This window comes from Salvia splendens, chromosome 16, assembly GCF_004379255.2.
Source record: "Salvia splendens isolate huo1 chromosome 16, SspV2, whole genome shotgun sequence".
NCBI lineage: Eukaryota > Viridiplantae > Streptophyta > Magnoliopsida > Lamiales > Lamiaceae > Salvia > Salvia splendens.
The window spans coordinates 18184150-18208234 of NC_056047.1; the positions used below are offsets into that span (position 1 = coordinate 18184150).

The 24085-nt window shown below is 38.9% G+C and overlaps 5 protein-coding genes and 1 pseudogene across 5 annotated transcripts; 3 read left to right on the top strand and 3 right to left on the bottom strand.

Annotated features, from left to right (window-relative positions):
- Positions 1-731: 731 nt before the first annotated feature.
- On the bottom strand, positions 732-1855 carry LOC121769898 (putative methyltransferase DDB_G0268948). The gene is made up of 2 exons (XM_042166676.1): positions 1602-1855; positions 732-1484 (listed from the first exon to the last, which is right to left on the bottom strand). Exons 1-2 carry the CDS (start codon positions 1749-1751, stop codon positions 843-845), a joined length of 792 nt encoding a protein of 263 aa, XP_042022610.1. The 5' UTR covers positions 1752-1855; the 3' UTR covers positions 732-842.
- A 1965-nt stretch (positions 1856-3820) lies between these two features.
- On the top strand, positions 3821-5794 carry LOC121772696 (annotated as a pseudogene).
- A 24-nt stretch (positions 5795-5818) lies between these two features.
- Positions 5819-7720, bottom strand: LOC121772695 (pentatricopeptide repeat-containing protein At5g66520-like). The gene has a single exon (XM_042169889.1). The coding sequence runs from the start codon at positions 7695-7697 to the stop codon at positions 5847-5849; it is 1851 nt and encodes a 616-aa protein (XP_042025823.1). The 5' UTR covers positions 7698-7720; the 3' UTR covers positions 5819-5846.
- Positions 7721-10743: 3023 nt separating this feature from the next.
- Positions 10744-14291, top strand: LOC121772469 (UDP-N-acetylglucosamine--dolichyl-phosphate N-acetylglucosaminephosphotransferase-like). Its single transcript, XM_042169585.1, has 11 exons — positions 10744-11111; positions 11467-11554; positions 12339-12430; positions 12519-12637; positions 12757-12872; positions 12945-13072; positions 13148-13234; positions 13536-13596; positions 13681-13721; positions 13803-13923; positions 14001-14291. Exons 1-11 carry the CDS (start codon positions 10762-10764, stop codon positions 14058-14060), a joined length of 1263 nt encoding a protein of 420 aa, XP_042025519.1. The 5' UTR covers positions 10744-10761; the 3' UTR covers positions 14061-14291.
- A 2782-nt stretch (positions 14292-17073) lies between these two features.
- Positions 17074-18583, top strand: LOC121771286 (zinc finger CCCH domain-containing protein 39-like). The gene is made up of 3 exons (XM_042168068.1): positions 17074-17372; positions 17585-18240; positions 18337-18583. The coding sequence occupies exons 2-3, from the start codon at positions 17586-17588 to the stop codon at positions 18561-18563; spliced, it is 882 nt and encodes a 293-aa protein (XP_042024002.1). The 5' UTR covers positions 17074-17372; position 17585; the 3' UTR covers positions 18564-18583.
- Positions 18584-18866: 283 nt separating this feature from the next.
- On the bottom strand, positions 18867-20663 carry LOC121772266 (protein EARLY RESPONSIVE TO DEHYDRATION 15-like). Its single transcript, XM_042169290.1, has 3 exons — positions 20509-20663; positions 19558-19906; positions 18867-19217 (listed from the first exon to the last, which is right to left on the bottom strand). The coding sequence occupies exons 2-3, from the start codon at positions 19895-19897 to the stop codon at positions 19069-19071; spliced, it is 489 nt and encodes a 162-aa protein (XP_042025224.1). The 5' UTR covers positions 19898-19906; positions 20509-20663; the 3' UTR covers positions 18867-19068.
- Positions 20664-24085: the final 3422 nt, after the last annotated feature.

The window sequence follows — 24085 nt, forward strand, 5'->3', positions numbered from 1 at the left end:
TCTTCTTATTGATCATTTTTCGGTTCAAAGTACAGATCGCAGAATCAACATACAAAACTTCAAAACCTGAATTGTATCCGATCAAATATTAGTAGATCCACCAAATTGATTTGATCTGAAAGTATTTCACGTCATTCAGGATATCATATTGTTCATATTTGAGTAAATATCTGTAAGAAAGCATGTGTTAGATAATATAGTAGTAGTTGGGTGCAATGTCATTGTTCATTGCTGGGGAAGGTCCATCCAGTGTAGTTGGTCAAAGTAGAGAAACAAGATTTGTCTTCTTTCTTTATAGCCATTACCAATAAGTCCACTACAATCTTGAACCAATTCTTTATTACTACTTGTGTTGTTTGGTAGTATTTAGGAGTAATTAAATAACTGCGTTTATTTGGTGTAACTGATATTAATGATTTGCTTTAGAATTTTTTTTTATTTTGTGTCTTCGTAATAATTGGCAGTGTTACAAAGCTAAAACAGGCAAAGGCTTTAATGGGATATTTTTATTCTTTATTTATCATGTAATGAGTTGAGAGAAAGTCTTGCTAATTAATAACAAAGCTTTAATGAAAATTGAACCTATGAATTTTAATTTATCTTCAAAGCGTATATATTCAATTTTAATTGAACAATTCAAATTAGAATTGATATGGAATAGTAACATTTGTTTAGTTTATGTAATTCTATTTTTGTTCCACCCACTTTTACTTACAAAACCAATTATACAATTTCCAGAAACGAGACACCAATTTCATTAATTTAATTTTATGTTAATCACACAACATTTTTATTCATCAAAAACCAAATACTAAAATAAACCAAATTTGGGGTTTGTTGAATCATGATGAACCGACCTTCCCTACCCTGAGGTAGACCGGGAAAACTACGGTTTTCTGGGTCACGCCATCTCTGGACCAGGCCGCAGTGAACCGGTCGATCACCTCACCGGTGAGCAGCTCCACCCCCTTTTCCTTCGCTGTCTGGTACGCCGACCAAGACCTCAGATACGTGAAAAAGCCCTCCAAATCCATCTCTTTCTCCGCGTTGAACCGGACCGGCCCAGTGTCCTCGAGCCCATCCACCGGTTCAAACGGGAACTCGACCGTCTCATACTTCCGGTCCACCAGCCCCCGGGCGGAGTCCCAATACGGACGGGAATCCACCGTGTAGAACCGGTGGAAGACAGCGTCGACGGCGGCGTCCACCTCGGGGGTGGTGTAGCACCAGGCCGCGAGGACGCCGCCGGGTTTCTTGAGGAGCCACTTGGCCCGGTCGTAGAAGGCCGGGCGGTCGAACCAGTGCATGGCTTGCGCGACCGCCACAAGATCAAAGGTGGACTGCGAGCCCACCTTCGTGTGGAGCTCGTCCATGGTGACGGCCGCGGTGGTGCAGCGGTAGGTTATGTTCGGGTGCGGCGCCGCCAGTTCGAGCTGCGCTGGGCTCGTGTCGGTGGCGATTACATTGTCGTAAATCGCAGCCAACTGATCATCAATTATGCGTAGATTAAAGTAATAAAAGTGAGAAAATGTATTAGTACATTTTATTTAAAAAAAAATGACTCTGCGCTACTGTTGAAGAACAAAGAGAATAGTAGTTACAGAAAGGGCGGCTTGGCCGGTGCCGGTTCCAACATCCCAGGCAAGATTGTGGGAAGGGGTTTTAGAAGCGATGAAATCGAATAATTGTTGAGGGTAAGTTGGTCTACTCTCTGAATACTCCTTTGCCTGCTTCACGAACAATTCTGCCATTTTCTCTCTCTCTCTCTCTCTTAATTTCTGCGTCTGGATTAGATTTGAGCATATATTTATAGACAATTAATATTTGACTGATTCTTTTGAAGAGGAAGATTCGTGCTTGTTTCTTTCTCATGAGGTGGATATTTGTGTTCAAATTTTATTTTGCCACAGAAGCATGCTTTAATTTCGTTTCTTTATTCGATAAGTACTGAATACTGATCCTAAATGATGTTCCTGTTTATGCTAGCTACCAATCCTCAAATGTTTCATCTCCTTTTATCTTTTTACACAGTGTCAACTAAAATATGTCGAATTAGGAAAAAGACAAATGCTATGCTACATAGGAGTACATTATTATGTAAATATAATCCTTGAACATCATTTTCATTTAATGCACTTCTAATAGTATTTAATTTGATTTTAGTATATTTTTTAAATTCATGATCAAAAGAAACAATTTAAATAACTTGAGGGGGACGGAATATTGCGCTAAATATAAGGTTAATTAATTTTTATGGAAATATTTTACACAGTTTTGAACTCTTAAAATTTTATTAAATTGTGACAGTGTTATTGATCTCTAACCATTTATATTAAACTCAAACTCATTTTAGTGTAAAATGTTATATCAAGGAGTATGATTTTACTCCAACCATTTACACTAAACTCAAACTTAAAAGAATATTCTCTATATTACTCCCTCCGTCCGTGAAGGGTATGCATTATTTCCTTTTTCATCCGTCTTCAAAGAGTATGAATATTCCAATTTGAAAACTTTCTTCTCTCTAATAAGGTGAGACTCATTATCCACTAACAATGCTTAAAAAACTTTTTTTTCTATCTCTCTCTTACTTTATCAATAATGTATTAAAACTCGTGTCGAACCCAAAGTTCATACTCTTTGGAGACGGAGGGAGTATGTCTTTTTCACTCACAAAATTTAAAAAACTTTTGGGTTTGGGTTTAATGTAAATTTAAAGATAAGTATTTTTTTCCCAAAAACTAAAAATAGAATTAATTTTAAAGTACTATTGGAACTAATTACCTATATCATTTAAAAATTTTAGAATACCATTGGAGATGGTTTTATAACACAATGCAAAATGCATTGAATTACATGAATCAGTCCCTTTCATCATACCACAGAACACTGGCAATAATTGATTCATCTTTTCTCCAAAAATAAAGAAAAAACTACTTTTGTTTTTATGTTTGTTAGCCAATAAGGTATCAACACATTAAGGAAAATGACATGTATTGACCAATATTATGCGTTTATATATCATAGGCTTTTATTTTTAGTAATGGTAATATGCTTTTTGTGGATTTTTGTACTTACAATATACATTAAAATATTTATGCTACACAAAAGTCTGAATAAAGTTTCCAAAAAAAAATTTCGATTATTTTGCTAAAGTATTGTGATTATGTGAGGGCCAATTTTTGAAATTAAGAGTAGGGAGTGGAGACTGACTTTTCTTTTTCTTTTTGCGTTAGAATATTGGACCCATATATATTATTTACTTCATTAAATTGAGATTGTTTTATCTCTCTACTTAAGGAATGGACTATTAAGGATATTATATACTCCTTTGGCTTAACAAAAGTAGTCTTATAAATAAATTATACAAATTTTAATAAAACCATGATAAAATAAGAGATAATAAAAGAATAATACTCCTTTTGTCCCACCATAGAATTGATATGTAATTAAATCATTTCTCATTTTTGGTCAGGTTTGACCACTGGTGTTCCCAATACGCCTTCAGCGGAATCGGATTAATCTTGCTCAATCGGGCTTACGGATTAAGGCGAAAATCTCCTAGCGGCGCTACAACCCATTAGTAGTAAATGTCAATTTTAATCATAAACATTACTAAAATATGAAAAATAGGTTAATATAGTAAAATCAGACCGACAACTTCACACTCCATAACTCACCTCAGTCATCCTCTCCCGCCGGAGCTAAAACGCTGGTTGTGGGCGCTCAACGGCTGTCCATAGCTAGCCGGATAGCCCTACAGAATTAAAAGGGTATCTATCCTTTCTTGATTTCCCTTTTTTCTTTTTCTGAGGTATTATTGCAATTACGCATAGTGGCAGTTGATTTTTTTTTCTTGACGCTGGTTTTAGTATTTATTCAGTCTCTTACGCTGCTCACTGCCTTGACCTTGCTCTACACTGATGTCCATTTTATCCATCCTTTTTGTCATTATTCTATTTAAGATCTATTTTTTTTAATTGTGAAGTATTGAACTTCAAGATTGAGGTTTTATTTGTTCTAAAATATGTAGTGCAGAAAAAAAGTTAGGTTTTTATGAACAATTAGTAGCATAGGAGTTTATGTTAAGTATCTCTACAATTCTCTAGCTTTAGTTTGTGATTTAATGATCAGCAAGATAGTTAGAAACTAGTTGTGTTTATTGTAATGGTTGTGAATGCTTTGATTTGGTGGCTGCCATATAGGTTTTGATGTTTTCTTTATGACATATTGAATCCAATGTAATGTTTCTTGATTCCCATTCCTTTTAATAGTGCTATGATTTTCATGACTTTTTCCTATTTTTGTGAGCATTTTAGGCTTTAGGTTGGTTTTGCTGAGATCATAGCCAGAATGGCCAACGTTACGCCAATTCCGACTGAATCGTGCAAGGTTGGTTTCATTGGAGCTGGGAAAATGGCGGAGAGCATTGCCAGAGGTGTCGTCAGTTCAGGCGTTTTGCCGGCTTCCCAAGTCCAGACAGCTCATCTTGGCGCGAGGCGTTCAGTCTTTGAATCATTTGGAGAAAGTCTTTGATCAGAACAGTCAGGTGCTCGCTCTCGTGCTTGAATTGTTATATTTTTCCACGTTGCCCTTCATTTTCTTCAACGGGGGAGTGAAATGTGATACTTCTTCATCGTAACTCCATTCTGTTTTCGCAATATCTGAAGGACAGGTAGTCCAAGATAGCGATGTAGTTATATTCTCCGCGAAACCTCAAGTTGGTAATTTCTCGTTGCTGTTATTTTCTCCCCCCTCTCCACTGCGTCTCGTTTTTCTCATGTGAAATCATTACCGTGCTACTTGATGGAATTGGTAGCTAGCTGATAGATATCCGCTTTCATTTTCATTCCCGGTTTTTCTAATCTCTGTTTCCTTGTGTTGTTCGAATATGTAGTGAAAGACGTGGTGATGCAGTTAAGGCCACTTCTTTCAGAGAAGCAGCTTTTAGTGTCGGTTGTCGCTGGAGTCAAGCTAAAAGATTTGCTGGTTCGTATAGTTTACTGCTGAGCTAGATTATTGTACTCGTGTATAATCTATAACGAGCTTTACCTGCGTTACCGTTTGACACGTTTTCAGGAGTGGGAAGATCACAGCCGATTCGTTAGGGTAGTGCCCAACACCCCAGCTGCTGTTGGTGTAGCTGCGTCTGGTATAGCTCTCTACTAGTGTATGAACTGTTTACGTATTAATAGAGTTGAGTGTCGGTGTATCGTGGCCTTGAGATTGTCGAGATCTTTTGTTGGATTGCAGTGCTAGTGGACCGGCATACGTCTTCTTAGCGATTGAAGCTTTAGCCGATGGAGGTGTGGCTGCCGGTCTACCTCGTGAGCTCTCATTTGGTCTGGCTTCTCAAACAGTACATCAATGTGGTGATTCAAATTTTTTCTTGCTTTGCCAAAAATGACTGACCCGAGTCGCCCGGCCTCAATCTGACGATATCGTTCAGGTACTGGGAGCAGCATCAATGGCAACAAGCACGGGCAAACACCCCGGCCAGCTCAAAGATGGCGTGGCTTCGCCTGGTGGCACGACCATAGCCGGGATTCACGAGCTGGAAAAGGCAGGCTTTCGAGGCATTCTGATGAATGCGGTCGTCACTGCTGCAAAGCGCAGCCAGGAGCTTTCTAAGAATTAGGTTTCCTGGTAACTTTTGCAAAGCCTCTACCCCATCAATTCTCCCAAATTTGAGTTAGGATGTTAGCTATATTGATATAAAATTTTATCTTCTTCATCAGTTTGAGGAGGATGTATAATAAAACTATTTGAGCTATTCTCTTATAAATTAGACTAATATACACTATTTCTGGAACATATGATCTCGTTTCTCGTCCGATCAACGGTGGTCACCAGTAGTCGTTACACGAACAAACTCCCCCTTTGAAATGGTGGAATCGATTCCGATCCCTCACGATTATCTCTCGATCATACGCTTCCGAGATGAGCTTACTTGCCTCGTGGCAATCCTTACACACACGCAAATTCTTCGTGACGCGGATCGTGTCACCGGGCTTGGTCTTCAGCAGCCCATATGCAATAGCCAGCTTCTCACTATGGTAGTGCAATGGATTCTCACTCTCCTCCTCACCTGCTTCATACAACACTCCCTCACTATCCGTCACATACCCAAAATCCCTAATCCTACGCACAATCTCCCCGACTTTGGCATATATCTCTCGAGCCTCGGGGTGAGCCCTACCGCCGGCCACAAACTCACACACGCTACCAGCTAGTTCGATCGTTGAAGAACCGGCCACCTTCTTCACCCCTCGATCATTCATCAACTTCCTAACCCTCGCCACATCCTCCAATCTCCCTTCCTTCGCGTATAGGTTCGCCAGAAGCACGTATCGCCCACTGTTCCCCGGCTCTAGCTCAATCACCCGATGCCCTACCTCCTCCGCCATTTCGAGATTCCCATGGATCCTACAAGCCCCGAGAAGGGCTCCCAACACTCCAACATCTGGGCTCATCGGCATCTCATCTATAACCATCCTAGCCTCATCCAACAACCCCGCCCGCCCGAGCAGATCAACCAAGCAGCCGTAATGCTCCATCCTAGGAGCGATGTCATAGGCCTCGGTCATGTAAGAGAAGTAACGCCTCCCCTCCTCCACCATACCCGAGTGTGCACAAGCCGCAAGAACATTCACAAACGTCACAGGATCCGGCCTCCCCGCCTCCGCCTCCATCCTCTTCAGAAGCCCAATCGCATCCCTACCTCGTCCGTGCATCGCAAACCCTCCGATCATACAGTTCCACGACGAAACTCCCTTGACACGCAACCCATCGAACACCTCAACCGCCTTATCCAAACGCCCACATTTGCAATACATATCCATGAGCGTCGTCGCCAGCTTCGTGTCGATCCTGATCCCCCTACTCTCCATCCGCTCATGTATCCACTCGCCTAGCTCCAGCGCGCCTAGCCCCGTGCAAGCCGCGAGCATACTAGCCGCAACAAAGCCATCCATCTCCACATCCTCCTCCATCATCCTATCAAAGAGCTTGAAAGCATCATGAAATCTATTATTCTGCACATGAGCTGCGATCACAGCGTTCCACGCAGCTGAGTTCTTGACAGCCATCGTCTCGAAAACACGCAGCGCCTCGCCCAACCATCCGCATTGCGAGTAGCCACTGATCATCGTTGTCCAAGAAACGTCGTCCTTCCTCTCCATACGATCGAAAACCCTCCTCGCGGCCTCCAATTCATCGAAGCCGACGTACATTCGGATCAAATTGTTCTGGCAATACGAGTCTCGAGAGAATCCGAATTTGATCACGTGCGCGTGCACCTGCTTTCCGACTCCGGCAGCAGCGGCGCACGCTCGGATAACGGGAGGGAAGGAGTAGTTGTTGGGCGTGACGGAGTTTTGGAGCATGTGGGAGTAGAGGGAAAGGCAGTGCGTGTGCAATTGTGCGTGTAAGTAGGCTCTGAAGATGGTGTTGTATATGAAAGCATCTGGTTGGGGCAATGAAGCGAACACCTTCAGTGCATAAGGCAAGTCGCCGGACTGTGAGAGGGCGGAGAACTTGATGAGGCGTCCCGTGCCATCGTTGTCGGAGGAGAGGCCGAGCTTGACGATTTGGGCGTGGTGCTGCTTGAGCTCGGCCATGGTTGAGCAGAAGTCGAGATTCTTGAACGTGGATATGGTGGGAGGGTTTGAGGATGGAATTGAAAGGATTGCAGACATGGGACCCGTCTCGTGTGTTTGGGAAATTCTCAAACATTACAGTTTGAATCAAAATTCCAACAAATTATTATTATATTATAAATGAGTTTTCTACAATAAAACATTTTGGCGAAATTAAATCATATATGGCGTGAATAGTGATTAGTATTGAAGTGGCAAATTATTAACCAATTAAAATGATAGTAGCATCATTTTGGTTATTAATTGTTTTAAAGAAAAAATTACTACTCATTATTTGTGATTATCTAACATAAATTTATACCATAAATACGACGTTCTTTGCTAATTGAGGCTTTTTTTTCACGTAGTTTAAGAATAGTGTGTTAAAATGGATGGTGAATAAAGTAAGAGAAATGGAGAAAGAATACAGTAAAGATACTCCCTCCGTCCACCAAAAATATAGCACATTTGTCATTTTTGGTTGTCCACAAAAAATAGAGTACATTTAAAAAAGGAAAATTTGCAACAACTACACTCTTACTTTTTCCCCTTCTCTCTTACTAATAATATGGACCATGCATTCTACTAACACTACTTCTTTCTTAATTTCTCTCTTACTTTACTAATTCCACATTAAAACTCGTGTCATTCACAATGTGTCCTATTTTGTGTGGACGGAGGAAGTATTTTTTTACCATAAATAAAGATGACTCAATTATCTTTGAACTTTTCAAAATAGAAAAATGACTCAATTAACATGAAACAGTGGTATATCACGTTTTGATAATACTACTACAAAATATAGCTAAGAATTTGCATAGCAAGCTTGTTGTAGCATAACTTCTATACTCGTGTTTTTCTTATTCCGAAAGCAAAGTTTGGCTTCGAACCACACACATACTCCTTTAATATAATGTTAAAATGTAATAACATCGAAAAATGAGATTGTTTAGGTAAATTAAAATGTAATAGTATTGAAAAACAAGATTATTTAGATAAATAATGCTTAGAAAGTGCATAGCAGCTTGATTTTGGATTTATGACTTATGGCCCAATAATAAATACGAAGCCCATCATGAATTACATGATGAAACAATTTGATGTCCCACATTCCCAGCTGAAAAAACAATTATGCCTAAGATCATAGGTAAAAGACCACTAGCGGCCTTACATCTTGTGTTATTTTCCCCAAAACACCTTCTGCCACGTCAGAAGGACTTCCCACTGCACTGCCACGTCATACGGACTTCCCACTGCACAGTGGCGGAATTCCCCTGCAGAATTCCCGACGAAATTCCCACATTAAAAAAAATCACAAATTCACAAATTAAACAATTTCCGGAAGTAAACAATTTACGTAATTAAAATTTCGACGAAAATAAGGAAAAAATTCCATTAAAATAAGAAAAGTACATTTCACCAAATAAAAAAAATACATTTCAATAATTAAAAACTACATCAACGACGACTTCTACGCTGCCACACTTCTTCAATAATATCGTTCTGGAGTCGAACGTGGGCTTGTTTTTGGCGCATGTCGGTAAATGCACGAACTCGGTCGACGTCGTCATGGGGAATCCCCATGCGTACATTGCTAGTGGCCACGCCGTGGCTTGGACCCGCAGCATCAGCATCATCATTGGCCCAATCGATCAGTGCTGGACCTTCATCTTCGACGATCATGTTGTGGATGATAATACATGATGTCGGCGACGCTATCAACGTACCATAGCCGTGATGGACCCTTCACTGCCGCCCATCGAGCCTGGAGCACACCAAATGCCCTCTCCACATCCTTGCGCGCTGCCTCCTGACGTTGCGCAAAGTATACCTTCTTCGCATTCGTTGGGCATCTGATCGTCTTCACAAAGACGGGCCACATCGGGTATATCACATCCGCTAAATAATAGCCTATGTTGTGCTGGTTGTCGTTGGCGACGAAGTTGACGGCTGGACCGACGCCCATGCACTAGTAGTTGAAAAGGGGCGACGACTGGAGGACGTTGATGTCGTTGTCCGACCCGACTACTCCAAAATAGGCATGACATATCCCCAACCGGTAGTCAGCTACTGCTTCAAGGATCATCGTGGGATTCTTGGCCTTGAAACCGGTAGTGTACATCCCTTTCCATGCAGCGGGGCAGTTCTTCCATTCCCAGTGCATACAATCTATGCTGCCCAACATCCCCGGGAAGCCGTGCTGAGCCCCGTGCATATCCAGCAGAGCATGACAATCTTCGAGGGTAGGCTTCCGAAGATACCTATCCCCGAATATCTCCCTAACGCCCTGACAAAAATACTTCAGGCAGTCGCGGGCTGTCGACTCGCCGATGTGGAAGTACTCGTCGAACATGTCCACCGCACCTCCGTACGCCAACTGCCTGAGTGCGGCAGTGCACTTCTGAATCGGTGTGTGGCCGGGTTTACCCGTTGCATCCTCCCGCACCCTGAAATACCCGTATCGACGCTCCAAAGCGCCAACGATACGCATAAACAGCGGCCGCTGCATCCTAAACCATTGCCGGAATAGGGTCTCCCCAAACCGTGGCTCCGGCGGATGGGTCGAGGCACCGCCGGCGCTGAGGCCTCTTGTTCCTCCCTCGCCGCGGCCTCCCGCACACGTGCCCAAATCGGAGTCATTACGTCTTCATGATGGCCACTACCACTACCACTACCAGTCACTACTATTATATAAAAGAAATTTAGAGAGAGAAACTTGTTAAAACAAGTGGTGCGAAATGAAACGAAGTTCAACGAGCGATATATATTGACATTACAAACAAAAACGAAATAAAGCGGAATTCCGCGGGAGTCGACGCAATGGCGGACGTCCCCGCGGAATTCCACTTAACGCCGCGAACCTGCGACGTCCTCAACCCAATTTCATATCCTTGGCGGGCACGCCTAATGGCGGACGTCCGCGACGGAATTCCGGGACGTCCGTAGGAATTCCGCGCGGAAGCCCGTCATTGCGGATGCTCTTATTGAGTGAGATGCCACCTCATCTCCAGTGGGGCCATTTATGACAAACAAATCCTACGTGTATAAACATTACTCGCTGAGATGTACGTGTCAATATATAAATATCTAGAGAGAGAGAGGGAGAGAGAGAGCCGGCGTAGCAATGGCAGCTAGGAAGCGAGCTACATCAACAACACTAAAAACTACGGAGCCCGGCCCGGAGAAGCCCAAGTCCGAGACACCGGCGGCGGAACCCCCAATTCGACCTGCGAAATTGGCCACAATCCTCAAATTCTTTCTCATATTCTCGATTCCCTATTTTTACTTGATTTTCGCACACTACAGGATCGATTATGAGATTAAACGATCGATCCTGATCAGCTCCTTCGTCAGCGGCATAGGGTTCCTAATCGCGGTTAAAATGATTCCCGTGGCGTCCAAGTATGTGCTGCGGAGGAATTTGTTTGGGTATGATATTAACAAGAATGGCACCCCTGATGGATCCATTAAAGTGTAAGTTTGATTTGCTTTAAATTATAATTTCAAGGTTTTAGTGAATGTTCGAGCTGAAATGTGATGTTTAGAGTAGCTTTTGTTGTTTATTTTCCCTAAATTATGCGATAGTTTCCCGATTCAGATTGGATTCTCTGCATATCTATTGCATTCGTGGCTTTTTTTTTCAATTGACGCTATAGAAATATGGATTATTCCCAATTGTTTCATGAATTTGATCTGATTTTAGTTTGATTTGGACGAGTGTTTTTGCCTTGTGACTAATTGCTATGTACTGAGATATTACTCCGCAGATTTTGAAAAGGTTTGGAACTGCCTTTTGTTGATCAAAGTACTTGTTTTTGATGTGATGCAGGCCTGAATCGTTGGGTATAGTTGTTGCTATAGTTTTCCTAGCCGTCGCTATCTTGTTTCAATATTTCAACCTCACCGCAGATTCAAATGTAAGTTTTTTTTTTGTATTTCTACTCTTGTTTAATACCTTAATGTAAAGCATATAGTATCTGATTTCCCAGTAATGTTAATAGGGGCCATATACAAGTTCTGTCGTCTCTGTAGTCTGTATTATTTCTTTGAATGTTCAGTATACATTTAATATGCTATCGGAACATAAAATGGAAGTGGAGAAAATTCCGTGTGAAGTGACAATACGAGTACTGGGTGAAATTATATTAATCAAGTAGTCGAAGCTACTATAGGCAGTTGCATTTAGATTTAGCCACACATCATCTAGTTTGAGCGACAGGGATAAATTTATAATATCGAGGTTTATAAAACATTATAGTCCTTATGGCATAGGAATGCTACCATTGCCTGCATGTACATAGTTAGCGAAAAGTACCACATAGATTTTTATGCTTGTGGCTGACAGACACATGCAGATGAGTGCCAGCTCCTCTTTGGTAGATGCACTTTTTGGTTTCAAAATAGTCTTTCTGGGGTCGAGGCGGATTTGTATAAGAAAAGTAGTATGAAGTCTGAACTAAACAAATAACTTAAGCAGATCCTCCAGCAAAATAAATATAAATTACCACTCAACTTTGACATTTCACAACGTAATCTGTTGTGAAAATATGAAAGCTCATGGCATCTGACCTTTTTTTATTCTTCAATCTACCTTTTCCTATAAATCGAATATTCCCTTACCCATTTCGTTTTTCACATTGTTTTATCTGAGTTTTATACACCAATTTTGGTGAGAGTGACATGTTTCCTTTTTTCTTTAAGTGGCTAGTCGAATACAATGCTGCACTAGCATCAATCTGCTTCATCACTCTGCTTGGTTTTGTGGATGACGTCCTTGATGTACCTTGGAGAGTGTGAGTTTTCTCCAAGTCTCTCCTGCTATATTTCTAAAATGACCCATATGGCAGATTCTTATCTCCTATCATGTAATTTTGAAGACAGGAAACTGGTGTTACCATCTATTGCTGCTCTACCATTGTTGATGGCTTATGCTGGGCATACAACTATAATCATACCAAAGCCACTTGTTCCATATGTCGGAATGGACATTTTAGATTTAGGTGATATATTACATGATTTTCACCATTTGATTATATAAACGACTCCATTACTTGATTGATGCTGTGCCTATTCTGTATCACATGCTCCGTTCTCTCTAACATTTCTTTGTTGCTATTAGGGTGGATTTATAAGCTCTACATGGGGTTGTTGGCTGTGTTCTGCACGAATTCAATTAACATTCATGCGGGTATTAATGGCCTTGAAGTTGGACAGACAGTCGTTATTGCTTGTGCTGTAAGCCCAAAAAATTGTCTTCATTATTCCAGTTTAAGTGCTCATATTGAATCTAACATATTACTTTTGCAGATCTTGATACATAACATCATGCAAATTGGGGTAGCTACTGATCTGGAACACAAGCAAGCACATGTTTTCTCCATCTACCTTGTGCAACCCTTGCTTGCAACTTCTTTGGCATTACTTTCTTTTAACTGGTACTGGTGCTTGTAGTCTCTGAACATAGAATTGAACGTCTTCTGGTGCTAACCCTGTCTCCATCTTTTTCATAGGTATCCCTCTTCAGTTTTCGTAGGGGACACTTACACTTACTTTGCTGGAATGACTATGGCTGTTGTCGGCATTTTAGGCCATTTTAGGTGTGTCACTGACTCTCTTACCCTACATCATTGCTTGATTTTATAAGTCGGGTGTACGACAAGTTTGTTCATTTTGAAATCAACTGCAGTTCATTTAGCTGCTCATCAGATAGTGTGTATTCTTTAAGGATGTGAATGAACTAAGATTTACTCTTGATTTTGGATAATTTCTTCAGCATAGTTAATTGGTTGCCTGTGAATCTTTTATTCGGAGTTTGTTTCTATGATATTTATCATGCTTTCCTATTCATAGATTCTTTTCGTTATGAATTATGCTTTCTACTAATTATTTCCATTTCAGCGAAACACTGCTGATATTCTTCGCTCCGCAAGTCTTGAACTTTCTGCTTTCGCTTCCTCAGGTTCCCTCGCACTCTCTCTCTACACTACTCACATGAAACACAAGCACATGTATTGATCAATGCATTTTTTCTTCTCTCTCTCAGCTGGCTGGCATCATACCTTGCCCACGACATCGACTTCCAAAGTAGGTTTCCTGTTGCTTGTCTCGTTGCTTAAAGTTCTGAGTAGCTTCCACGTATATTTCTATTTATTTCATCATTCCCAGGTTCGACCCCCAAACTGGGCTACTAATAGGGACCAACGATGGAACTCTTGTCAACTTATTTCTGCGGCAGTTTGGGCGGAGATCAGAGAAGTCCCTCTGTATTCTGCTCTTAATTTTCCAGGTATTTCACCTCTTAGCTATCCTATATGTTTTCTAGTGGTTTTCCAGGTAACTCAGTTGATGATATTCTTGATGCAGGCTATATGCTGTGGATTCTGCTTCTTTCTTCGGTGGCTCCTCACCGGCTGGTACAAGTGATATACTCCACCACGTCGCCCCGATTTTTTCGTCCTCGGCAATCCCCATACGTCAAGGCTTGTTTTAGGAACTGTATCACCTGGAAACAGAGTTGCAGAGCAGGCTTATCTTGCTTCTAAGTTTTGTACTTAACACAGGTATAAGGACTAACAGCTTTTGCCAGAGATATTGTACAAACAACTTCGTTAACGGTTTTCTCCTTGGTCAATGTACCCCTATCTCTTATCTATCTATCTACTTCCTCGTTCCATAGTAGTAAAGTCATTTTGTCATTTTAGTACGTTCCATAGTAATAAAGTCATTTCTCTTTTTAAGTAAAAGTCAACACATTCTTCTCATTTACTTTTCCTTATCTTTTACTTTATTCTCTCTAGTTTTTCCTCACTTACTTTATTATCTTTTTATTTAATACATTATACATCATTTTCTTAATCTCCGTGCCGCAAAAGAAATGTCTCCATTACTATGGAACGAGAGTATTAACCATCTCTTTTTAATGTAATCCGTAGGCCCAACCACAACTCTAAGACTTTTAATTTTTAAAGACACATTTACCACTAAATTAAGTTTTGATTTTGTGTTGTAATCAAACAAATTTATAAACATAAAGCAATAAAAACTTCCTTTTAAGCATGAACCAATTGTCTCACACTAAAATCAGAAGATTGGAGTTTAAATATAAAAGAATTATTTGTCTTATACTGAAATCACAACGGATCGATAATTAGTTTACTAAAGCAATACAAAAAACGTACTACTCTAATGTGAAAGATTATTAATTGTATACTACAAAGATTATTAATTGTATACTACTCCCTCGGCCATTTGTAGTCTCATTTTGATTCAGCATGAGTTTTAAGAAATTATTTAATTTTGAAAAGAAAAATGGGAAATGAGTTAGTGTAATGTGGACCCGTTCGACTTCTGACAAAAATGCTAAAGAGCGGATGTGGGGACTTATGAGTTATGAGAAGCTCATGGATGGAACCAAGATTTTAAGTTAGTCGGCACTGAAATTTAAAATAGTCCTCCAATATTAACATTAAAATATTTAATTTTATATATAATGACTTTACATTTTTTACGAAATGTTAAATGATAGTAGTAAGTATTTTAAACGAACACCATATCTTGAAATTGTGGAATAATATTCTCATATTATCAATTTATTTAAAATTCTCTCTCGCTGCCAATATTGATTCTTGTTTGGTTAATAATCAAACTTGGAATTGAAATGCTGCTATTATTTGGACTTTTGAAGGACTTTGACATTGACAATTAAATAACATTTCTTAATTTTTTGGTATGTTATTTTCTACTATAATGTATCATCATATTTTTTAATAATACTTGTTATTATACGTTTTATATATTAATAATATTTTGTCCATAATAGAACAATCAATAATGATTTACACATAAATGCATGATTCATAGACATGTTGGAAAGAGACAGTTTCCATTCCAATATAAAATGGTGGTCTAAAACTAATAATGAGCTGACATTTCATTACTGGGCATTTGAGTTTTGATTAGTGGCAAAGCCCAATAATTAAGTAACATATGTTCCTTTCGTCTCCGAATATGAGTCTCATTTAATGTGAATTCTTTTTTTTTTAAATCTTAAAATTTTATTATTATAATTATTATTTTATTAATAAAAATAGTTATTGTATTTTTAGTTTAGTATTTGAATTATTTATAATTTTAGAATCTTGATATTTTTTCAAACACATGAAAGTAAATTTGTTAGGATCATATTCTGAAGAATCATTTTCCCAGGAATCATTTTTATCGTCAGTTTTACTTTCCTGTCAACCAAATATGACCTAATGTATTTCCATCACTTTCTTCCTCACAATGCAGATGCAATGAAGGGGGCGCCCATGGCAGGGGTAGGTATTGAATCTGGCAACAACCAAGCCCCTACTGGAGCAGTGACTTAGCCCATATTAGATCCGTCCCAGGAGAAGCGCCAAGGCATGAGACTTTAGACTCAACACTTTAGTTAGATATTTATGCCAGCCATTTAATCATATGCAACTTGAAAACGTACATGAAATAGATCTAGATTCATAAAATATATTGCACGTTGAGCATTTAAAGTTTTAAACACAACAGTTAGAGAATTATTTTGTTGCGTAGTTTATTTTCGACAATTAGTCAAATCCTGCATGGTATTCACTACTTCCGTTATTCACGTGCAATGTGAATCCCATGTTGGAACAATTCCTTGGTACACAATTCAGTTAAATAAATGTTAATCCCGGAACAATTCCTTTGTACGCAATTCAGTCAAATAAACTAGGAAATCTTTTTTTGAATTTACATATTATTTTATCTGACAAAAGAATAGTTATATCATTCAGAACTTAATCCATATCTCTTTACAATAGAAATATTTATACACTACACCATTGGCTTTGGGCTAATTGGCTCGTATCTTTTTATCTAGGGTTTAGTCCACGTATCTTTTAGTCTCTAACTTGGATTAGTAGTAGATATAATATGAAACTCTAATTTTGAGCATACGAGCGATCAACAATACCCTTCAAACCCTAAGACTTGGATTAGCAGTAGATATAATACGAAACTCTAATTTTGTGCATATGAGCGGATCAACAATATCCTTCAGACCCTATCATCGACGATGATCAAATCAAAGTCTGCATAAAACTCGTATTAGGGCATGAACCATCAGAGTTCCAGAAATGGTGTGTGCAGAGGTTAGTGAACAGGCGTCGATGCATGCTTAGCATCAATTTGGAAAGGATAATCGACAATGAACAAACCGCCAAACTTCGTAACGCGATCAAGATATGAAATCCATATTTTGGTTTTGCATTAGTGCCAAATCGATGTGATTTGTAATACTGTTTGGAATTTATTGACAAAATGGCCAATATTATTTCCACAATTTAGTACGAAATTGGGTTTGGATTATAATTTCTACAATTCGAAAGGAAATAATATATATCCAAAACAAATCTATCAAATAAAGGCACGGAAAAACATCATAAATTTTCTTATCAAAATTGGGCAGTTAGGATTTTGTCGCAAGGGCCCACTATTATCCCAGTTTTAATAATCCCTCTGTGTTATTGCAAGGAAACTGTTTTGGGGTTTTAGCTGTCTTAGGGTTTTGGGATTCCTTCTCCTACTAATATTCATCTCATTTTCCTCATTGATTTAGGTTTTGTGGCGGCGCATTTCTATTTTCATATTTGTATATATAATCACTCCTTTTGCTTTGTAAATATTATTTTCACAAATCAAAGTTTGTTTGAATTTGAGGGCATTCACTCGATCAAGGTTCGTTATTTCTTCTTCAGCTTCATATTCAATTTCAAAAGCGTTTATTGTTTCTGTGATCGCATTTCTTTTCCTATTCAATCGATTATTTTCCATTGAATTGTCATGATTGTTAGTTTTAACTTTCCATTCGTTTTGTTTTCAATTAGAATTTGGATTTGTTTTGTTTAAGGGTGAATAAAAATTGAATCTTGATCACCTGAAATAAGCAGGATGAGTTTTCCAGATCCCACACAACCCCTGAATCCATTCACATCACCGCCATATTCCGGCAACGCCGCCGCATACTGGCCGCCGTTCTGGGCCGGCTCTGAGCAACAGCAAATCCCCCAATTCAATCAGTCTAAAAGGCCAAGAGCTTCCGAAAATCCCCCAAATTTCCCCCCTTTCCAAGCAATGAATCAAACAAACGCTCCGATCAACAAAGGGACGAGCCACATTTTCTACAAGACTCGAATTTGTGCGAAATTCACGGAGGGGACTTGCAGGAACGGGGACCAGTGCACGTTTGCTCATGGCGCTGAGGATCTGCGCGAGCCGCCCCCGAATTGGCAGGAGATCATCCGGGAGAAGGAGAGGGGCGGCGATGATCAGAGGTTGATACATAGGATGAAGATATGCAAGAAGTTTTACAATGGCGAGGAGTGTCCTTATGGGGATAAATGCAATTTCTTGCACGAACGGCCGCCTAAGAAGCTCAAGGTTGAGATGCCGGGGCAGAGGGAGAGCTCGGCTATCAGCATTGGGGTGATGGGGAGCGTGGGTGAGGTTGATCAGGTGGCCGGGTGGAAGATGAGGATTTGTAGTAGATGGGAGATGGGGCAGTGTAACTATGGGGAAAGATGCCATTTTGCTCATGGTAGCTCAGGTATAAACTGTTTTTGAATGTTCTCTTTATCTTCTTGATTTTGTGATTCAAGTTTGATTTTTTATGTTGGTTTACTCTTAACAATGTTATGAATAGATTTGAGATATTCCGGTTCGATTGATGAGGGAGAAGCGACAAATGCAGCGAGAAAAGTAGCTTCCGTGTCTCCACTTCCGGCTCCTTGTGGTGCAGCGGTGGCTGTTGCTCCGGTGGAAGAGAAGAGAATATCGAAGTGGAAGCTAACGAAGAAGATTAATCGCATTTATGGCGATTGGCTCGACAATCTCACGCCGCCGCACCTCTCGCCGGAGGCTATGAATTAGTAAAGTAAATCAAATCATGTCATAAGATAAATACAAGGGGATTTTCAACCCCCTCCACAAATTTTTGTTAGTGATATTTTCTTTTTATATCGATTCATCTTCAATTTGTAATGTAACATTCAAGTAATATAAAGGAATGGAATTCGTTCCCAATTCATTAGTTACTAAATTCTTATGTACTTATTCATTCATGTACATTGAATCCAAAATTGAAATGAAAATGCATGGGAAGCTTCGTCTGTTCTTTCATTATTTGGCTAATTGTAACTAACCAGAATGTAAAATTGGCCCAAAACTCAAACATATTCGAAGATGACAATTTTTGGAATCTCTCTTTTTGTTCAATACAAGTAGAGCTTTTACATATCCGTTTCTTCTTTTTGTGTTTACATTTTCATTAGTGAAAAGCTTAAAACAAGGCAGGATATGAACAAGGCTAAGTACAAGAGAGCCAAACCTTGCTCTATACAGAAAAAAGCTACACAGCCTAATCCAACCTTGGATCTCAACGAGGTTGCTGGATGAATCGAGGGCTGCACTTTGGGCTCACAATCTTCGCAGGCTTCTCCCATCTCATCGCCTCCCGCGGTGATATGTAGCCCCTCTCCTTCGGCATGCTCAGAGCCTTCACCAGAGTTGCATTCTTGCTAAAACCTGATCACAAACATCACCAACAATTATTCATTCCGACAACAAAAGAATGCAGGAGCAAACACTTTGTCAAAGCCCATCAAAGTAAAGTCTAGTTTACAAAGTCCTCCCCATTTTCCAGCTACCCCTTAATGAATTCTTGGATTGTAGTAGTTGTAAATGAGAGTGGCATAAAACTGTAATTTCAATGTGATGGATGCTTTTCTCCTTTTCAAATTGCGATCAAAAGCCAATATGATAGTGACATGCCAACAAGTACGAAAAAGATTAGTGCTAATCAAGATAAGACATCCACAATCAAGAAATCATAGTAAAATATTAGTGTCAATCAAGAAGTGTGTACCATTATCAGTGATTCCTATGGCAGCCTTGCTGCCGTAGTAGTCTTGGCCCTCAGCAGAGTGGAGAAATTCCTCGAACTGTGCTTCCATGTTTAGTATATCCTCGTCGATACCAAGGTCAAAGTTATCGGGCAACAATCCACCAGCGGCATTCCCATTAGTCTCCTCGACGAAGATGTCCTCCCCCTGGTGCTGGCTCAGCCAGTAATCCTTGAACCAAGTGGCGGTGGTGACGAGGTTCCACCACTCGGGTGAGAAGTCCTCCACTTGCTGCACTGCCGCCGGGATGAACAGCGGCGCGTTCGGGTTCAGCGATGACCTTCTTCCAGATACAAGAGCCATATAAAGTTCCTAGATCAAAATCACCAGAGATTGGAACAAATATGAAAACTTAACAATATTGTTATCATGATTCAATGAAGCCAATTGAAATCGTAGGAAGAAAGCAAATACTCACTTTAAGAACAGATTGTGAGTTTCTTAAAGGTGAAGTCAAACTTTTATTTTGAGAAGATCATGTTTTTCAATAATTCAATATTGCAAAATCAAACTCAAATATAAACAATCGCACCAATCTCCAGCTGATACTATAAGAAATATCAGAAACATCAACTATTTTCGAAACTAATTTGAGATTAAATCCAAGCAACTTCATCTGCATCTCTTCTATACAATTTCACTGACATAAATTTCCTTTCACACTTTATCCACATCGAAATCAATGATCTGAAACCGTAACGCTAAAAATTTCAATTTCAATAGGAAAACAATGATTCTACGATCATTTAACATCAAATCGATAGCAGCCGAGAAAATAGCTCACAAATTTATTTATTTTTTTCACTGCTCGAGCATCTGATAACCAGATCTACTCAGTCAAGGCTTAAAACTACGAACCTTAAATCGAAGAGGTAAAAGCTGATAAACGAAGAAATTGAGTCAATAATCAGTACCTTCGGAGAAGAATATCCTTAACAAACGTCGAATTTTCAGCTTACACGTAATGAGCTATGGCTTGCTAGTTGCTACGATAGAAGAGAAGACTGAAGATATAAATATAGGAGAGGAGTGGAAGAAGACACAGGCCGAGCCTAGCGGCTTGGATGACAAGCCTCAGGTTTGGGTTAGGCCCAACCTGCACTGATTGACCCTTCAATCGAGCCAAATATGCAGGGAAAAAAATGTAATTTCGAGTACTTGAAATAAGGTCAATACTAATCTAATAATTTGAGCTATAAAGTGAACAATATAGAAAAATGTAGACTATATTAAGGGATTGGACATTAATGATGGGGTTGTGGATAAAGATGTCAATCGAGCCAACTTTATCGGATTGTCGAATTACTCTCTACGTGGGTTCGACACGAGTTTTAATGCATTATTGGTAAAGTAAGAGAGATAGATGAAGAAATTTTTTTAACTATTGTTAGTGGAGAATGAGTCTCACCTCATTAAAGAGAAGAGAGTTTCCAAAATTGGAATGTTTATACTCTTCTGGGACGGACGAAAAAATAAATAGTGCATTCTCTTCGGGGACGAAGGAAGTATTTTGTTGCGAGTCATTCATGTTATCATTTTTAGATTATAAATTATCAATTTTAACCCTAAATCTTTGTAATTTGGGCAAATTCATCTAAAGCTAATTTGGCATGAAAATGATACTATAATTTTCTAACTAATCAGGTTAAATCTTCGTACTGTATTTTATTAATAATTTGGGCTAATAATATTTTCTAACAATAATAAAATATTTTGTACCCACGTAGACAATAAGTTAACAACATTCAAATAAAAATAACATAATATACTAAAATGAAACACGAATAAATTTCGTGGATTTTATGGTAAACATTATTAGTGTCGTGTAATTTATTAAAAGCTTTCCATATTTAAACTTGATCTAATTTTAGATGACAATCTAAAATGGTAAAACTAATTTATTTTTTAAAAACGAAAGGAGTATGATATCTTTCTTAGTTAGACGCAAAATTTTAAGAGTTATTGATTAATATGTTTAATCGGAGATGAAAATATGAGTGCAATTATTAAATGAAAAGAAAAAAAGATTTAATGTATTAATTAAATTTTTAAAAATAAATCTAAAGGGTTTGGTTTATTATTTATAATAATAAGACCATCCGCAGCGGTGAGCAGCATGCTCACCGCCGTCCTTGCCGCTGGCAAGGACAGAGCTCGTCCGCTGATGCGCCCTGCCGCTGGCAGGGTGGTGCTCTTAGCTAAGAGCACGTCCGTGCCAGCGGCAAGAGCACGAGGTGGCGACGTGGCAGCTTCTGATTGGCCCGTTGATTTATCATTTTTTATTATTATTTTTTTAATAAAATCGAAAAAATCTGAAAAATTCAAAATTAATAAAAAAAATATTTTCTCACTTCCTTATAATATATATCCATTTTTTCCACACTTTTAATTTATTTTTTTTTCATTATTTTTACCCCAAAATTCATACTTTCATCTATAAATACTCTCATTTCAAACACAAAAAATGACACTATACTAAACAACTCTCTAAATCTCAATTTTTATGAGTTTAATTATGTAATTTTTAATTTTTAGGAGTTTAATTATGTAATTTTTAATTTTTAGGATTTTAATTATGTAATTTTTAATTTTTAGGATTTTAATTATGTAATTTTTAATTTTATTTGTAATTTGTAATATTTATTGTGGTTTTTAAATGAATTTTAATATTATGGAAATGTTTTTGTTTAATTGAATTTTATATTAATTGTGCTCGTCCTTGCGGAAGAGCACAGTTGTGGGTATTGTGCTCTTGCCAGAGAGCAGGCATGAATAGTACCGCCCGGGCCCACAACCGTGCCGCTGGCAAGAGCACGGTTGTGGATGCTCTAAGTATATAGACGATTGGAATTATTGGCGTAGGACCAGGAGTTGGGTCCCACTTCAATAATATTGTCGTGTTGCGGGAGAATCCAACGGTCAAGATGAGTGGATTCGACGGTGTGATAATTGGTGATGGGACCGGGTTTAAAGCTCCAAATCCGCGTTTTGCACATGCTTTGTTTGGACGGTTATATCAAAAATATCATTAAAGATTGATTATGTCGCCTTAGGCCATCCACGCGCCCTATACATCGCCACGTCAGCATTTTATCCTCCTTCCCTTCCATCTGCAGTGAGACGCCCTAAGACGCGCCTTAAAGAGCGCCCTAAGCATTTTACTATTGTTTTGTTATTTAATTTAAATGTTTTCAAATATATAAATACAAACTTATTAAAAAACACAACAATTAACTAAAAGAACGACAAAAAATTCATTGATTTAAAATTCATCGATTAACTAAAACCCGCTAGATTCCAAACACAACGATTAACTAAAAGAACTTATATAAAGTCCGGATCGTACTGCGTGTTGCCGTCGAACGACCGATATTCGCCACGTTGTGTACTCGGCCACCGTGCGCCATCTCCAAACATCGGGCTACTAGGACTTGAGTATCCACCGGAATCCATTTTATAGCGTAATTTGAGAGTTTAAAAGTTAATCGAAAAGTTACAAATGAAAAGTGAAGTTGGGGTATATATATAACAAAATTTTCGAATTTTAAAAATAAAACTAAAACGCATTGCATCGTCCGCGCCATCGTGCGCGTCGCCCACAGTGGGCGATTGATGACGCTGACAATGCCCACCTAAGGCCATCCACAATGGATCGGGCGCGCTATCGTCCGCCACTGTGGCACCGCGGACAACGGACGATGAGTCGTCTGCACCCGACGCTTAGTCCGCGGACGATAACGCGGACGATGCCCTATCGCCCGCGCTTCGTCCGCGGACCAAGCGTCGGGCGCAGACGACGCATCGTCCGTCGTCCGCGGTGCCACAGTGGCGGACTATAGCGCGCACGATCCATTGTGGATGGCCTTAGTGCACCTATTAATTATTGATTGCAGATCAATAGACATCCTTATTAATTACTAGTATAATATGAGTTAAGTAATACTGTTTGTGATCAATTGCTAATTAATTAGCAATCCAAAATTGAGACTACTTTTTAACTATTAGATTAGGAGATTTAGTGGTTGATATAATGTCAAGTATATTATATTTTAAATTTAAATAATTATTAAATAAAATTAAAGAGTATTAATGTCAATTCTCTTTTATTAAAATTATCTCAAAACTTTAAATTTACGTAATTCACTCGATTTAAATTATTTTTTTGCAAAAAATATATCAAATTAAAGGTAATTTTATAAGGATTCTACCGAGATCTCAATTGCATTGAATATATTTTTCATTATATCGGCCAAGTATCACACATGCTCCCTTTCAATTTTCACCTATAGAATTTCATTTCAATGCTTCTACCATTGTGTTTATTATTTCCGTCATAGAATAGTGACGCAATAAAATTGATAAACACCACATAACTAATTTGGTGGAGTTGACTTGGCCATTTTATAGAGATTATTACTACATCTTACCAAATACTTCATCCGTATTAAATATGAAACATTTAGTTTTCAGCACGAGATTTTATATAGTGTT

Excerpts from the sequence above, each read along its gene's own strand:
- LOC121772469 (XM_042169585.1), top strand. The coding sequence starts at position 10,762 with ATGGCAGCTAGGAAGCGAGCTACATCAACAACACTAAAAACTACGGAG. Across the intron at positions 11,112-11,466 it reads CCTGATGGATCCATTAAAGT|GCCTGAATCGTTGGGTATAG; the intron begins GTAAGTTTGATT and ends GATGTGATGCAG. Across the intron at positions 13,924-14,000 it reads TTCTGCTCTTAATTTTCCAG|GCTATATGCTGTGGATTCTG; the intron begins GTATTTCACCTC and ends TTCTTGATGCAG.
- LOC121772266 (XM_042169290.1), bottom strand. The coding sequence starts at position 19,897 with ATGGCTCTTGTATCTGGAAGAAGGTCATCGCTGAACCCGAACGCGCCG. Across the intron at positions 19,218-19,557 it reads CATAGGAATCACTGATAATG|GTTTTAGCAAGAATGCAACT; the intron begins GTACACACTTCT and ends GTTTGTGATCAG.
- LOC121771286 (XM_042168068.1), top strand. The coding sequence starts at position 17,586 with ATGAGTTTTCCAGATCCCACACAACCCCTGAATCCATTCACATCACCG. Across the intron at positions 18,241-18,336 it reads TTTTGCTCATGGTAGCTCAG|ATTTGAGATATTCCGGTTCG; the intron begins GTATAAACTGTT and ends TGTTATGAATAG.
- LOC121772695 (XM_042169889.1), bottom strand. The coding sequence starts at position 7,697 with ATGTCTGCAATCCTTTCAATTCCATCCTCAAACCCTCCCACCATATCC.
- LOC121769898 (XM_042166676.1), bottom strand. The coding sequence starts at position 1,751 with ATGGCAGAATTGTTCGTGAAGCAGGCAAAGGAGTATTCAGAGAGTAGA. Across the intron at positions 1,485-1,601 it reads CCGGCCAAGCCGCCCTTTCT|TTGGCTGCGATTTACGACAA; the intron begins GTAACTACTATT and ends ATTGATGATCAG.